The following is a 16,427-nucleotide window of genomic DNA, read 5'->3' on the forward strand; positions in this document are numbered from 1 at the left end:
CGACAGAGAGCGAGAGAGGGGTCATGGGGAAATAAATTGAGAGAGAGAAAGAGAGAGAGAGAGAGATGGTGTGTTGGCAGAGGTGCACATTGACAGGTCCAGTGGACAGGTCAGCGGGGGCAGAACACTTTTACCCAGGAGACAAAAGCACATTCCGGAACTCTCCGACATCCACTGAGCCAAGTGACTAAACCAAATCACAGCATCTTGCTTCAGTGGGCAGACAGAGAAGAGCTGCTAGATATATTTATATTTTATATACTCTACCGAGGTAAATAATGTGTGTTACATGCATTCTGCTGGTGCAAAAGATCCTTCAAAACAAAATCACCCACAGTTGATTCTGCACACTACTCAAGTCTCAGAACATACAGTACACACACACACACACACACACACACACACACACACACACCCTTCCCATATGGTCAGTCCACATCTATACAAGCATCCATCATGATCTATACACACAACATGTAGCTCTGCATATTAAAACATCCCCATATGCTCCAACACAAACACTCATCCTTGACTCCTCATATCCATCAACCACATGTCTGCCTGCAGCTCCCTCTGCTGGCGATCAGAGGCACTACAGGCTCACTGATGAGACCGCACCTGTTCCACTCATACTATCAACCCTCAAATGATGGATGCACGCAGAGTGGTTCAGATGGGGTAAAGGAACCAAGCGGAGGGTTGTAATTAGTGAAGCCAAGGCTGGCATAGTGACTGACGCTCCAGATAAAGCTCATTGGTTCTGAAAGGGCATTGCCCATTTAATCACACACCGGCACACGCCTTCATTTCTGATGCAGACATGCAAGGTACAGCTCGCTACCACTGTGCCGATCTGAGGCAGACATGCAAGATAAATTAGGGTGGAGGTAGGGATGGAGAGATGGAGTGAGAAAGAGAGAGAGAGAAGTCGTAAGACAGTGAATGAAAGTAAAGTCGTTATAAAGTGAATGCTCTCCTGAGATAAACCTCGCTCTGATTCTCTCTCTCTCTCTCTTTCTCTCTCTCTTTCTCTCTCTCTTTCTCTCATTCTCTCTGAGCTTTCTATATAATTCTTTCCTTCACTCTCTCCCTTCCCCCTCCTCTCTCTAAGACATGTCTTTTCCATTACCATAGAGACGGGGGCACTGAAACTTTCATCACCCCTCGGGGAATGAGAGAGAGAAGGAGTGAGAGAAGGAGTGTGGAAAGGAAAGAGAGAGAGAGAGAGAACATAAGAGACTGTATAGACAGAAAAGGAGAGAAGGGCACGCAATGTTTCTCAAAGAGTCGCAGAATGAGAAATGACAGAGGGACAGAGAGGGAAACAAAGTGATAGAGGAAAATTAGGAGAGAAAGATGAAAAAGAAAGAACAGAGGAACAGAGGGAATGATGGAGAGGAATAAAAGAATGTGCACCTCTTCTTCCACATTGTCTCTGAAGAGATGAAAGCTGTGGCCCTGGGCTCAGTATGCCTCTTGCAGCAGTCACAGCACATTACTGCCATTATCACACACACACACACACACACATGCACTGCACTCAACTCTACACACACACACACACACACACACACACACACACACACACACACCACAACCGTCCACCCAGACGCATCCCTTCATAAACCCGGCCCTTTGCAAAACGACTCATGTTTAATGACCTCCATTAAACAGAATAAGGCATGTAATACACTACTATAAGGTCATGCGCGTGGCACTCCTGCCCTACCTGCTGTGGTCTCGGCCCACTCCCCACACCCGGATGCAGCTGATGGGCTGCGAGTGCAGCAGTGTGTGGTCTGTCGGGTCAACCAGGGTCAGCGTTACATCCTGGAGGACCAAGAGCATGGGCTTGCCCTGAGGGGAAACAGGAGAAGAACAGGAGAGCTTCAGACATGGACACCATCGCTCCACTCATTAGATAGATCTGCAGTGCTGCTAGCATACAGGACACTGGGGACGCTGCAACAGCAACAGCAGCAGCAGCAGGAAGTTCAGGCAGAAGAAGTTAATCTTTTCTGAAAAATAAATGAGTGGTCTGCAGGGAGAGTTTGTACTTATGGAGTAATTTAATTTCTATAACCTAAAAGTGACAGTGGTGGAATATCCTCCTTGCAGTGTTATTAAGCATACAGGCGTACAGACTTAAGACTCTCTAATACTGCATGGGGTTTGTGGAAATTAGACTGGGGATATTTGAGCAGTGTGGTAGGGTAGCACAGCGATGTCCTTATTCCAATACTGCATCACCATTAACAAAGAACACTTAATGGGACAACTTAACAGAAATGTTACAAGGCTGAACTAACCATCCGTGACTCTAAACGATAAATTATTTAGTCCAACCATTTTTAATCCTAACTGGAGATGTTTGGGAAAGGACATTTCATCAGTGTAGCTACACTGATGAAATGTCCTTTCCCAAACATCTCCAGTTACACTTCACAAGCACACATGAGTTCAGCATTCCTAGCATCACATTTTAATGCCTGAGCTAAAGAGAAGAACATAACAACATACTTCATGCATTCCACTTCCTGTATGGCCAATCAGGAAATAAATATTCATAAAAAACTAATTTGCCACATGACCTGACTAGACTAGGACTCCAGGACGTTTTGCAAGGCTCTGTCACACATCAGTGTCGACTCAGTTAATAAATACATGACAGCTAGTCTGATAGCCCCTTATGAGCAGACAGCGCAGAGATCTGACCTGAGCCCAGCTTCCTGTATGTGATGAGTGTGACCGAGCCTGGTGCACGTCCCGTGTGAAACACTGACCGGGGTCATTTCCCCCAGCGTGAACTCCCTTTGGTATGAATGAGTCATCAGCCATCAAGTTACCATTACGTTGGAGTTAATGGATATAGAGGCAGGGCGGAAGGTCAGTTATGAGGTGTTTCGCCCAGAACATTGGCTCGGCCACAATAGTAATACTAAAGTAAGTAATTTAATCAGGGCAGTATAAAAATGCCATTGGATGTAATACCAAGGGAAGCCGAATGGCTTTTCACAGCACTGGTCAGTGTTCCCTTATTTCTGCTCTCCACTGTCGCTGTTCTTATCCTCACTGTTGACCTGAAGCCAACACCGTCCAGTGTGCCTCCAGTGCAGCATAGCTATTCCTCCACCGTAAAAATGTGAGTAGAATTAATTGGTAATTATAGCTCAAGTACGTCTTCATTTCTCCGACTTTACATAGAGAACACATTAAATCCTAATTTGCCATAAAATGCTTTTATTGCTTCCATAAGCAGTGGTGCATAGGAAGACAGCGATGGAGGGGAGATTGGGAAAGGGAGAGGGCATGAAACCCGTGTGATGGATTAAAACCATTAGAAGTCAAAAGACTGATGGACTGGATAGATAATGGACTGTTTTTGTAAAGGTCTTGCAATGCCACATCAATCTGAAATCCTCCGATGTTGTACTTCCACATTATGTAAACGGTGGCATTGGAAAAACTAATATGAGAATGGAAAGAGTGCTGAGAGAGAGAGAGAGACAGAGAGAAAGAGCGCTGAGAGATATATGAGAGCCAAAAGAATGAGAGTTTCCATGCTTTGAGGAAAGTTAATCAGCTGTGAAGTTTTCCAAGGGGTCTGTAATTGGCACCTTAACTTTGATTTGTATCACATTTAAAGCATTAAAGCAGCATCTACACACACTGCAGTGTGTGTGTGTGTGTGTGTGTGTGTGTGTGTGTGTGTGTGTGTAAGACAAGGTTAACTGATGAGCAGTGGGAGGCTGCGCTCGTCGCTTTTACATCCGTGCCCTTGCTTGTCTGCCGGCGGGTTCTCTACACAACAGGGGGGCTTTGTGTTAGCGGAGATGAGATGCCGCTAATGTAGCGTCTCCTGTGAGCCTGACTGATTGTCATTGTGCCCCGTGCACAGAGCACACAGGCGCGCCAACTACTTAACTAGTCTCTGTCAGAAGAATTGGATTATGCGACGGGCTAATGTAGCCATGTTTTTATGGCAGGGGTCTCAAACTCAAATGAGCTGGGGGCCAATTCTGCCAACGTCATCTGATTGGAGGGCCGGCTATTTCTGAAAATGCAATGTTCTTTTTTTCAAATACCACACAAAACTGCAAACAGAAAGTGCAAGTGTTTTTTATCTAGTTTTAGACACCTGTACTAGCAACCTTAGCTTATAAATGGAATAATGATAAAATAAATATTAATACAAATTATAAAACAAATGAAACGCATGAAAACAGGTATGTGTGTGTTTCACACCAAATAAAAATATTTTCCTCTCATAACTTAACCTGGCAAACTATAGGCGTCAGGGTTAAGAAAGCAACACCATTGCATTTTTATATCAAAATTTCAAAAGGCCATGGCTTTAAAATGGTCAGAGATAAAGTCCTACTGTAAATGTAAAAATCTTTGTAAATTTACCCATCTAATTTGCCACTGGATGGCAAGCACCTCAAATTATGCACCTTTCAGTAAATACTGGATGAACATATTTGAGCAGGTTTACTTTCCTTTTTTCATATTACCCACATAACAAATTAACAGGAAAACACCTAAGATGTATACCAACACCTAAGATGTATATGGTTTCTAAACAACAAGGCCTACAATAAAGTATTCTGGTCAAATCAGTTCCTATCGCGGGTAATCTGAGTAGGCCTACCCAGAAGTTCGCATCATATTGCGGGTGACTTTGTAGTTTAGAGCCCTATTTCTACTAGCCCTGCTGTCTGTACCACGTCCATTACGGACACTATCATCACGATTACCACTGCAACCTCCAAGCTATGTTGGGCAGAGGGTCGAAATAAGCATGGTATGCTTAGTGGACACAGTCGTATACACGCAGACGCACCTCCATTCAATAGACGATCCATCATAATCTCCAAAAGGATATTCTCCTTCAGATTTAGAATAGGTGAATAACATAGCCTACCTAAGACTTCATCACACGTAAATGTTTTTCAACATTTGGTGTAGGCCTATTTCTGCTTAATTTCTGCTTCAATTTATGCAACACTATGGCCTGCATCGCTTCCGCATCATTACAAATGCACATCTTTGTGTTTCTCGCGTGTAATACAAGTATTTCCTGAAAACTTTGCGCACCGATTTTGGGTTTGAATGAAGCTCTGGATGTCTAGCACATAGTGGAGCAGAGTACAAATGAGATTTGTCACTGTACTTGGAACTATCGTCTATTTTAATCAGTATCATTGTTTGTTGCAATTAAAAATAGTCTCAAAGGCCGGATTACATTATTATTATGACCGCCGCGCAGCAAAGCGGCGGTCATATAGGTTTAGTCAGATTTTCTTTTTTTTTTTTTTTATTTCTTTTTTTTTTTTTCACATGTCCAAATTTCCGTCAAGGATTCCCAGGACACTGAAAGACTGGGGTAAACGAAACTTGGTGGGCATGTAACCCCACATGGATAGCATGGAACCATCGTTTTTTCGTTTTGATCTGTAGCCCCTGCTGGACTGCACCCCCGAAAGGAGGGTAGGGCAGACACAGTTTTCTGTGAATATCTCGAGAACCGTAAGGTTTAGGAGGACCATTTTTTTTTGTAAGTTGATCTCAAGGGGCCATGTCAACCCATTCCATAACCACTCATTTCATGTATAGCACTACCTAGTTAAACACAAAAAAGTAAAAATGAGGTGTTGTAATCGCAGGTATCTGTGACCTAACATAGTCAAAACTGCACGAAATTGGAAGTGTACGATCATTATGACACCCTCTGAATGCACGCCAAGTTTCGACGAATTCCGTTTATGGGGGGCCACACAATAAATTAATTTATGTTCCTATACACCAACTAGCCTGTAGGTGGCCGGAGACAGTTTTCTGTGAATATCTCGAGAACCGTAGGGCCTAGGAGGTCCACCTTTTTTTTGTATGTTGGTCTTAAGGGGGCATGTCAACCCATCCCATTACCACTTATTTCATTTATAGCGCCACCTAGTTAAAAATTAAAAAGCAAAAAATTAGGTGTTTTCACCACAATATCTCTGGCTGACATGGTCAAAACTGCACGAAATTGAAAGTGTAGGATCATTATGACACCCTCCAAATGCATGCCAAGTTTTGTGAACTTTCATTCATGGGGGGCCTTACAATAAAATAATTTATGTGTACATTTAGTGACCGTACACCAACAAGGATTCCCGGGACACTGAAAGACCGGGGTACACGAAACTTGGTGGGCATGTAACCCCACATGGATAGCATGGAACCATCGGTTTTCGTTTTGATCTGTAGCCCCCCCGCTGTACTGGACCCCCCGAAAGGAGGGTAGGGCAGACACAGTTTTCTGTGAATATCTTAAGAACCGTAGGGCCTAGGATGACCAATTTTTTCCGTATGTTTGCCTCCAGGGGTCATGTTAACCCATTCCATGTGCACACATGTGCATAAACAGATACACACGCACACACATATAATCATACGTATGACACATGCTCACACAGTAGACATATGTACGCATGCATGCACACACACACACACACACACACACCCACACACATAAACATAAACGTGTACACGCACACATGCACACAATTCAAGAATTTCTCAGAATTATGAACAGGCAAGATGGGGGTGGGGTTGTATAAAATTAATTTTACACGTGAAACCTATGAACTAATCATGTTTTGGTACTTGTTGTCTAGCAGATACCAGTGAGAATTGAGTGTGGATAATGCAATTTAGTGAGACAGTTAGAATCATATAGGCCTTTCAGCGTGATTTCTTTTTGTGGAAAAAATGTGCTGGACTGGGCGGCGGTCATATTTTGTACCGCTCTGCGGTACATCTAGTTTTGACATACATCGCGGGCCGGAAGTAGTAGAAGTAGGCTACTCTGACTGGGAAAGGCTAGCAAGCGAGCCACAGACAGATGAGGGGATTCACTGCCCTATTAGGTATTCTGCACATGCTGTAGAGATGCAGATAAACAGATCAGTTTAACGTTACTATAGGCTACGCAGATTATTTGTTGACATCAAACCAAGGAACGAACAGAAGTTTACCCGACTGCTGTTTCCGCTGTTCATTCTCGTGAAGTTTCTCCTTCCGTTTCTCATGCCCTGAAGGGTGATTCGGTTTTATGATTATCTTCTTAATGTATGAGACACTGTCGCTATAACTACAGTATACAGTATGCTAGCTTGTGTGGGTGTGTGTGTGTGTGTGTGTGCGACTGTGTATGTGACTGTGTGTGCGTTTGCATGTGTGTGTGTGTGTGTGCATGTCTGACCTCTTCTCTCTCTCCAATGGTGTCTCTCTCTCGGGAGCGGAGCTGCAATTGTCTGATGCAGTCACTGACCACGACACTGCTCCTACCGGTCACCATATCAGTGTCTGAGACCTCCAGCCAGCCCAGAGAACACACAGGGAACACCTACAGCACACACACACACACACACACACACACACACACACACACACACACACACAGAGGGACAGAGAGAGATGAATACACACATACACTCAGCCCCCGAGGAGACAGTAATAGGCTCACACAAGTACATACATAGTACATACCTACACATATTCTCACACACACACACACACACACACACACACACACACACACACAAATAAAACACTTACAGCACACACACACACACACACCTGTCAGCCGTGGCCCACTGGTTAGAACTCTGGACTTGTAACCGGAGGGTTGCTGGTTCGAGCCCCGACCAGTGGGCCGCAGCTGAAGTGCCCTTGAGCAAGGCACCTAACCCCTCACTGCTCCCCGAGCGCCGCTGTTGTAGCAGGCAGCTCACTGCGCCGGGATTAGTGTGTGCATCACCTCACTGTGTGTTCACTGTGTGCTGTTTGTGTTTCACTAATTCACCGATTGGGTTAAATGCAGAGACCAAATTTCCCTCACGGGATCAAAAAAGTATATATACTTATATACACACACACACACAAATAAAACACCTACAGCATACCCATACCTAAAGGCGAAACCTTTTGTGAAAATATATAAATAAAATATGACATATTGTTGTGTTCGCTTTAAAAAAAAAAAAGAACACACTCTCTGAGCAACCACCCTAAGTTGCCTGCAGCCTTTTGCCTCAGTCAAGTTTTCTGCGCATACTGTAGCTTCCCCCAAACAGAGCTCAGTCCCCAGAGACCTGGCCTCTCCTAGCCTGATACAAGCACACACTGTGCACCCTTCAGCCCTCGTTTAGCTCTTGATTCTCTTCTTGATGGACAGCAACCCTCAGTCTCCCTCAACACACACGCTGACACTGGACTGCAAGACTGGTTCTTCCAAGAGGAATGGTGCATTAGGTGCATTAGGTTTCCTTCAAAATGCAAAATGGGATTAATCACTTACTGTAGGTTCCAATCATTTTAGAAAGTGATTTCCTTTTCAGTTGCAGTCATATCAACAGATATCAATGGTAAACAGGTATGTATTAATACAAATATAGACTAAAATCAAAGTGTTTGTTTAAGTTAAATATGATTCATTATTATTTATACAGTTAGCTACTAATGTAAAGAAATTACACTATGTCATTATTTCTACCCACTGACCTTGAGTCATCATTGTTCATATGTTCACCCTAAGCAGAATGAGAAAACTGACCCTAGAGCGGGCCTTATCTCCCCACCACTCCACAAAACAATCTGCTCAAGAGTGCCCAGCACTGCAGTGAGTGAGTGAGCTATGCAGAGTGGCACGTGCTCCGCAAGTTGAGCACTGATGTCTAAATTAAGATTTAGAGTTTCTGCATTATAATTCAGCAGTAGCACTGGGCTGTTTTTTTCTGCATCCCTCTCTCCTTCTCTCCCTCCCTCCCTCCCTCCCTCCCTTCTCTCTCTCCCTTCCTCCCTCCCTCCCTCCCTCCCCCCCCCCCCCCCCCTGCACACGCCTTTCGCTCTCGGTCTCCAAGACAGATGGAGAGCTTTCTTGCGCATCTCATTAAACTTTCAAGCCATGATGTCATCCCCACACGTGCCTCCTCCTCTGACTGGTGGTGGTATCCCACAGTCCTTTGAGGTTCAGCCTCTTTCTGAGACACGTGCCAAGAAACGCCTGGATCAGTGGACTGCTATGGTTCAGTGTGTTCCTATTTCCTATGTACAGCATTCTCTCTCTCTCTTTCTCTCTCTCTCTCTCTCTCTCTTTCTCTGTCAGGCACAGATGTGCATAGACAGATGAAGACACTGTCTCATTTGTCTATACTGACACAAACCCAAGAACACACACACACACACACACACACACACACACACACGAAACAAAAGCACATGCACACAAACATACTGCTATCTGAGTCTCAGGAGGCTTTGAGCTATGCTGGGGTTGTCAACGATACATGCAAGAGTAGGTGGGGTCCACACAGCAGAAGAAAAATGTGTTCTCTGGCACCAACAGATGGCAGTCAACCACCTTCACCTGGCACTTCTCCAAACAACCCCAAGGTGGCAGTGAAGTACCACTAGTACAATCTGCAGACATTCACATGCTGTAGCCTGGCTGTAATAGCCATGCTTATACTTTAAAATAAGTTACCCTTTGATCATTTGTTTACATTCATGACAGCATAATCAATGTTCATTTAACTGGGCAGCATAAAATTATTAAAATGAACTCATAAAATGAATTGAGATCAAATGCAAAGAAGAAAAGGTTGATGTATTGAATTAGAATATGTCCAATGCTATATTTGCTCAATGATATAAACATAATATAAGATTAGAAATTTAAATTATGTATAGGTGTAGAACCGACCGGATGTATTTGTGCTAGTATTATACATACATGTCTGTTCGATTCATCTAAACATAGAAAGTACTACTTGCTATACTATATTATGCTATGTGATGTGGTTATGTCTCATTATTTAATGTGCTGATGTGTATCATCTTAAATCAATGGCTAATTCAATACAATATATGTGAAACTTACTATTGTATTTTCACAAAAACTGAAGCGCTATGCAGTCTAGCTGACTTGAGGTCTGAGGGTTGACTCAGCAATACTTTCAGATGTAAACATGATTGTGTTTGGTGTAAAGCAGTTGTTCAGATGTAAACATGGTTTTTCTCAGGTGTACATGTAAAGCCACCGTTTCAGGTTGTTGTTGTTGTTACCTGAGAGTCCAGGTCAATGCTGGTCCTGGGGGAGGGGACTGACTCGGGGAGGACCCTTGCTCTGCCCACAAGAAAACACACACAGTGGTCAGAACAATACTCATGTTTCATTGAGTGGTTTTACTGTTTCACAAGTATACAATCACACATTGTATGCCATATATATATACTGTACATCTTTAAAACATAAATATTTAATCATTAGTTTGTTACATTTCATTTGGAAAAAGTTCACACCCTTTGTGTTCATTTCTAATCTATGTGATGACAACTGATGGTGATTCTTTGAATCACATTTTCCAATTAGTCAATTTAAAATGAAACACATTTCCTGATTTTAAAGCTACAAATAAATCAAGTTACTTTCCAAATTCACATGAAAAATATTTGCGCCTCCAAGAAAAGTAAAAACAGATCTCCCCTAACTTCCAGGATATAATGTTGTCATGAGAAGAAAGCTGCTCCAACATAACTAATGATGACTAATGAGGATTAATGACGGTTCCTAGATCCACAGCACTTTCTGTCCATCACAGGAGACAGCCATGCATCTGTGCCCAGTGTCTGGTTCCACACTGAGAGCTGATTTCGGGGAAAGTGCAGTCTGGCTGCTGGGAGTGCATTTAGCAGTAAGCTAATGGCCTCGGTGATGCACTGTAATGGTAAGAAGGGGAGAGAGGAGAACCCACCGCAGCTTCACATGAGCACTTCCTCTCTCAGGCTGCCGCAGATTAGCATCCTGATGGGCACACTCTTCCCTGATGCTCTACAAAGACAAATAGAGAGAGAGAGAGAGAGAGATGCTGAGTGGATGGATATACCAGTGAAAATATCTTCAGTGCCACATACTGCCTTGCTAAATGATGATGATAGGAAACATTAAGGGCTCCTTTTCTGAACAAAACAGTAAACAATTTGTCAGAGAAAAGTAAACCGATTTGTCTAAAAGAGTTTAAACAAAATCCTATGCTTGTGTTTAAAAATATACAAAATTCATGCAAAAGTGTTTGAGTTAATATAATCTGTTTCAAGTTTGCTTTGTCTCTTTTAAAAGTAAGAAAACCTGGCGTGATGATGTGATGTTTTGACAGGTGTGTTTCCATGGCCTTTGAAAGCAGTGTGCAGTGCGACAACAAACAAAGCCCCTTGAAAAAGCTTCTGGATCAGCAGCACCTTACCAGGTAGTTGTTGTTGAGGAAGCCTCCGACGGGCATCACCATGTCGTAGGAGATGGAGGAGTTGGAGGGCGAGGAGGCGGAGGACGAAGGCACTGGCTCCACAGAGCTATCGGACACAATGCTGCTCGGACGCTACAGCCAAGCAGACGGAGAGACAGAGCATGGCAAAGAGAGTGAGGTAAACAGTCCGCCCATTGCCTTCACCACCATAGAAATTAATTCTTTAACCACCATAGAAATGACAAGACATATTGATATACTAAAGGAAGTAGTATCATTTCAGAGTGTGATCAGTATGTTATAAATGTGTGTCAATTTGCCACTACAGCAAAGATCCTTGATTACTCCACTTCAACCCTCTCTGACTGCAGTATCCGTGTATGAATCTAATATTGAATGCTACTGTGCAAACCATAATGCATGCAATACAAACTTTAATTTGCACATGTACCAGTAGAAAGGGTTTCTTTGTAAGAGTCACAAACGGCATACATTAACTCCTGCACCTTATACACACCATGAGTACACTTGATGTGTATAAGGTGCAGGAGTTAATGTATGATGAGGGTGTTGGGTAATCTCAAAGCACCCGTTCCCGCGGTATGGAGGAACAGGAGGGAAAAAAAATACATCCTGACACCCTCTCAGCATGATTCCATTTGGTTAGTGTCAGTGTTCGTGTCAGTGTGACTTAAGGTCACTGGCTCTCATTATGAGGATGATGTACTGTACCTCGCTCTGTGAGTTGTTCGGAGGGATGGGGAGGCAGGCGGCGTCGGTGCCCTCCTGCGCGGGGTCTGGCTCGGGCTTGGCACTGCCATTAGACACAGGGCGCTCGCGTTGAGTGGTACCCGAGGGGACGTGCCAGAAATAGACCTCTGCCAAATCCTCCACCTCACGCCACCCTGGAGGTAGCTCACCATCATTCCATACTGAGATAAAACACAAACACATGGAGTCATAGTAACACATATACATACTATACATATACACACACTATACATATACATATACATATACATATACATGATAAAGGAAAGATGACCCTTTATTTTGTCCATTGTTATTGTGATGAGCTGACGTAACACTTTGCACACACACACACCGATGAGTAAACACTTGTAGCACTTAACACCTTAAGAACACATGGCATACAATGGGTCATTTCCCGCTCAGAACCATCTGTTGTCATAGCAACTGCAGGAACCTGTATCATCACCTGGAGAATGATGAGAGCAGGCCTGGACTCAGACAAGTGAGAGACAGGAAAGCTTGTTGTCATGTGTGTGTGTGTGTGTGTGTGTGTGTGTGTGTGTGTGTCTGTCTGTCTGTCTGTCTGTCTGTCTATGTGAGCTTTGAAGTGATCAAACTGGATGGGCCATGCATAATTTGTTATCAAAGTTTGAACAGCTTAATTACCTCCAGTCTCCTGTGGCGTTTCTACAGATGGACTCTCCTGTGAGAGCGTGGTCCAGCTCGAGTCCTCCTCACCGTCCTCCTCCTCCTCCACCTCCTCCTCCTCCTGCCTGGCTGAGAGGGCCCCCACCCTAGAGGAGTACGGGTGGTGTCGGGGGGACAGGCTGGTCCGGAGGGGCGCCTGGTTGTTGGCGTGCAGCTCCACCCGGATCTCATTGCCCCTTGCGAGTGGCTCCTTCTTTGGCTTGTGGTCGTAGCTGAAGCTCCCCTTCAACCCCTTCAGCTGGGCCTGGGTGGGGCTCTCCTCCTCCTCCTCCTTGGCCAGCAGGAGGTGGTTCTGGGGCAGGGTGAGGTGCACCTCCACCCTGTTCTCCTTCACCCAGTCCTGCTGGTCCAGTTTAGGCAGCAGAGGCTTCTCGGTCTCCTCCTCCTTCTCCTCCACCTCGTCCTCCTCCTCCGCCTCTTCTTCTTCCTTCTCCTGTTTCTCGTTGAAGCACACAGGAGGCTCCTCCCGGCGGTAGTCCAGGAAGCTCTTGGTGCGCCTCCTCATTGGCGCGCAGTTTTGATTGTCTTTTCCCTCCAGCCAATCGGAGCTGCTCCTTCTCACCATGACGTTGCTGGGCCTTTGGTTCTTGTTGAAGTCGTGCTGCTCCTCCGCCTTCAGCTGGAGGTTGGTGCCGTTCTTGGCCAGCTTGGGGTTGGAGGTGGAAAGTGAGAGTGACGACATGGAGGTCAGGGAGGTGGATGAGGCGGACTTGGTTGGGGCCGCCCGCCCTCCTCTGCCCAGGCCGAAGTTCGGAAGGTGGTCGCTCGCTCCCACGGCACTGTGCAGGCTACTCGTGGAGTTCCTGTGTCGGCTCTTCGGGGGAGCCGCAGAGGGACCGTTGGTATCCGTGGTCGCCACGCCCTCCTTTATGACCTCATGAGCCAGTGACTGGTTGTGGGAGGTGCGGAGGTTTAAAGATGTAGGCGGGGCTATGGAAGGGCCACTGCGATTGGTGGAGTCAACTGACGAGGGCGAGGAGCCACTTCTGGTTAACGGAGGCTTGTGCATGGACATCATGGCTAATTATGAGCCTGTCATAGAGAAGGAGTGAAGTAGGTTAGAGAGAAGGACAATGACTGTGTTGAAAGTATCACACTCTGTATTTATAGTAACATGGAAACACATAGCCCCCGCTATCTTGATTTGAAATGAGAGGTTGCTGATTTGCTTCAATTCTTAGCTTGTGCCAATGCATAGCTTGTGCCAATTCATGGCAGTTCTGCAGGGGTTGTCCTGGTGACAGACATACTCACAATCATGTGCCAACTAATGTAATTATGGTGACCTACATACAAATGCGACAAGACTAAGCTAAACAGGTGCTCTCTCTCTCTCTTTCTCTCCCTCACACACACACACACACACACACACACACAGAGCAACTGCCTCTTTATCTTCCACTCCAACAGACAGAATGGAGGTGTTATAGAAATGCAAACAGGTCCCCATACCCTGGTGCTTTAACAGTGCTGAGGGTTGTGTGTGTGTGTGTGTGTGTGTGTGTGTGTGTGCATCTCACATGTGCATCCCCAGCAGAGAGAAATGGAGATGCTGCACCCCTAGACAAGGCTCTGAGCCGCGCCAAAGGCAGACGTATGATTTATGTGGCCTCATACAGCCAGCAAAGCACAACCTGAGGCCTCCATAATCAGTCATAAGGTGTGGAGGGACAGGCCACAGATGCCTGGGGAAACCCAAACCCACATACAGAATCCTTCTGAGATATCGGATAAATAAGCCTGCAGAGATGCTACATTGTCAGAACATCAATCTGAACCAAGGCTGTGTGTGTGTGTGTGTGTGTGTGTGTGTGTGTGTGTGTGTGTGTGTGTGTGTGTGTGTGTGTGTGGGGCTGTCTTTCTGTCTGATCACTCAATACACTTGATGCATCAAAAAAGCCAGCTAATGCAAAAGCTCTCACACCCAAATACCTAAAAAGGCACTCACACCCAAATACTGAGGCCTGTCTGGCTGCCAAACCTGACGTGGAGCTTGAGTCCGACTGGACCCAGAGTGTGCGGCCCTCCGGCTCCAGGCTTATTTTTGCCGAGTCAGCAAACACCCCTAAGGTACGGCTAAAATCAACAATCTCCTATAGCACACAAACACACACACACACACCCACAGCAACAACAGCACCCACAGAGAATCACATTTCACTGCCACACACAGATTCAGCTTCCATGGTACACTGGAAAACGTGCGACCAGCAGATTATTGTGAAGATAAGTCATTTGGAAAAAAGGGTGAGAGGACATTCTGTTAAAAAATAAACACCCCATGGCCTGACTGGGACAATTCTGCAAACCACGGCATGAGGGTCCCTGTCAGACAGGAGGACTGTTTTGACTGGGAGAGGTCACACACCTGTTGGGCTGACCTGCCACTGCTTTCCAGGATATTAGAAACTGCATGCATCATCAGACTTCACTGTTAGGACTTCAAAACTTCAAAACCTAATATCTCTTTATATTTTGAAAGGAACAGATGTTTTCAAAAAGAAGTACTCGACCCCTATCATGAAGAGTTAGCTTTTAAATTAATCTTTCGGGTGATTTCATTTATTTCTCGAATAGAGCAGTTATAATTTAAACTTGTTTAAAATGGCATTTATTGGATAAACGTAAACAAATATATACTTAAAATGATTTGCCTTGAGTATGTGTATCTATATGGTTAATTAATAAATTATGTAATGCCTCTTATGATGGATAGGCACCCTTAGTGAAGGTACTCGGCTGATAAAGAGTAAGATTTTTTTTATCTTGATGAGACAAAACTAAATTGCATAGAAATTGTGCACATTATTATAAAGTCATCAACTTTGAAAAAAAAAAAAACGAATCCACCTTAAGAATGACCCAAACCTTAAAATATGAGGTGATACGAAGGAGACTGTTGAATTTCTCTTTGGGCTAAATTTAGAGAATGGTTTGGTTATCGCTTGTCAGACAATGATTAGGCTACTTAAAACATCTCTGGTGCCCTGAGGCGACAAGGGTAATAGCACAAGCGGTGGTATCCCAAAACATTACATCATAAGCTTGAGAGGTAGATGTCATACTAGCCATGCTGTACTGTACTTCTCTTCTCCATCCTTTCGAAACATCAATCTCTGTGCCTGTATCTGTGCATCTCCTACCTGGTAGTGTTGTATTGCAGCGAATTCAAGCACTTGTCATCAATTCTAGAAACAAGTTACAGCATTATCGATGGGGACGCGATAAATTTGTCCCCGACAACCAAACGCTAGTCCCTCCCTGTTGGAGCAAACTGCGCATCACTTTCAGCATTTCAGATCATTTGCTTTGAAACCCCGCAAACTCACCGTTCGCGCACTCCGTATTTTGTGCAAGTTCACTGCTCAGCTGACCAAACAAGCGAAACTGCTGCAGCCGCAAAGTGACACCCTCTTCTCGCTGCGTTTCCTCCAATATATGATCACATCACTCTCCTCCCTGGTGATCGAGCGCTGTTCACGCCGTTGCGTCCCCTACGCGACGCGTCACCCATGTGCGCGCGCTGACGGAACGGGACGAAATCGACCAATCATAGCTTCCGCATTCACCTCTCAGCGTATTAGGTAACACTGCACTACCAACCAACCTCTATGTTGACTCCCCTAAAATAGGTAAGCTAAAACGCCGAGATATTGCTATATTTCCAATTGTCTA

At 44.8% G+C, this 16,427-nt stretch overlaps 1 protein-coding gene across 3 annotated transcripts in view; it reads right to left on the minus strand.

The window, feature by feature from the left end:
* Positions 1-16,201, minus strand: part of LOC125286607 (amyloid beta precursor protein binding family B member 2-like) — a 37,440-nt gene extending 21,239 nt beyond the window's left edge. For all 3 annotated transcript variants that reach the window (XM_048231808.1, XM_048231809.1, XM_048231807.1), the window contains exons 1-8: positions 16,082-16,201; positions 12,711-13,784; positions 12,024-12,223; positions 11,292-11,423; positions 10,803-10,879; positions 10,114-10,174; positions 7,250-7,393; positions 1,730-1,857 (exon numbers count right to left, since the gene is read on the minus strand). In XM_048231808.1, the coding sequence (XP_048087765.1) occupies positions 1,730-1,857; positions 7,250-7,393; positions 10,114-10,174; positions 10,803-10,879; positions 11,292-11,423; positions 12,024-12,223; positions 12,711-13,770 (1,802 nt within the window). In that variant the 5' untranslated portion in view covers positions 13,771-13,784; positions 16,082-16,201. The remainder of the gene's footprint in view (positions 1-1,729; positions 1,858-7,249; positions 7,394-10,113; positions 10,175-10,802; positions 10,880-11,291; positions 11,424-12,023; positions 12,224-12,710; positions 13,785-16,081) is intronic.
* Positions 16,202-16,427: the final 226 nt, after the last annotated feature.

Source organism: Alosa alosa, chromosome 21 (assembly GCF_017589495.1).
Source record: "Alosa alosa isolate M-15738 ecotype Scorff River chromosome 21, AALO_Geno_1.1, whole genome shotgun sequence".
NCBI classification, from domain to species: domain Eukaryota; kingdom Metazoa; phylum Chordata; class Actinopteri; order Clupeiformes; family Clupeidae; genus Alosa; species Alosa alosa.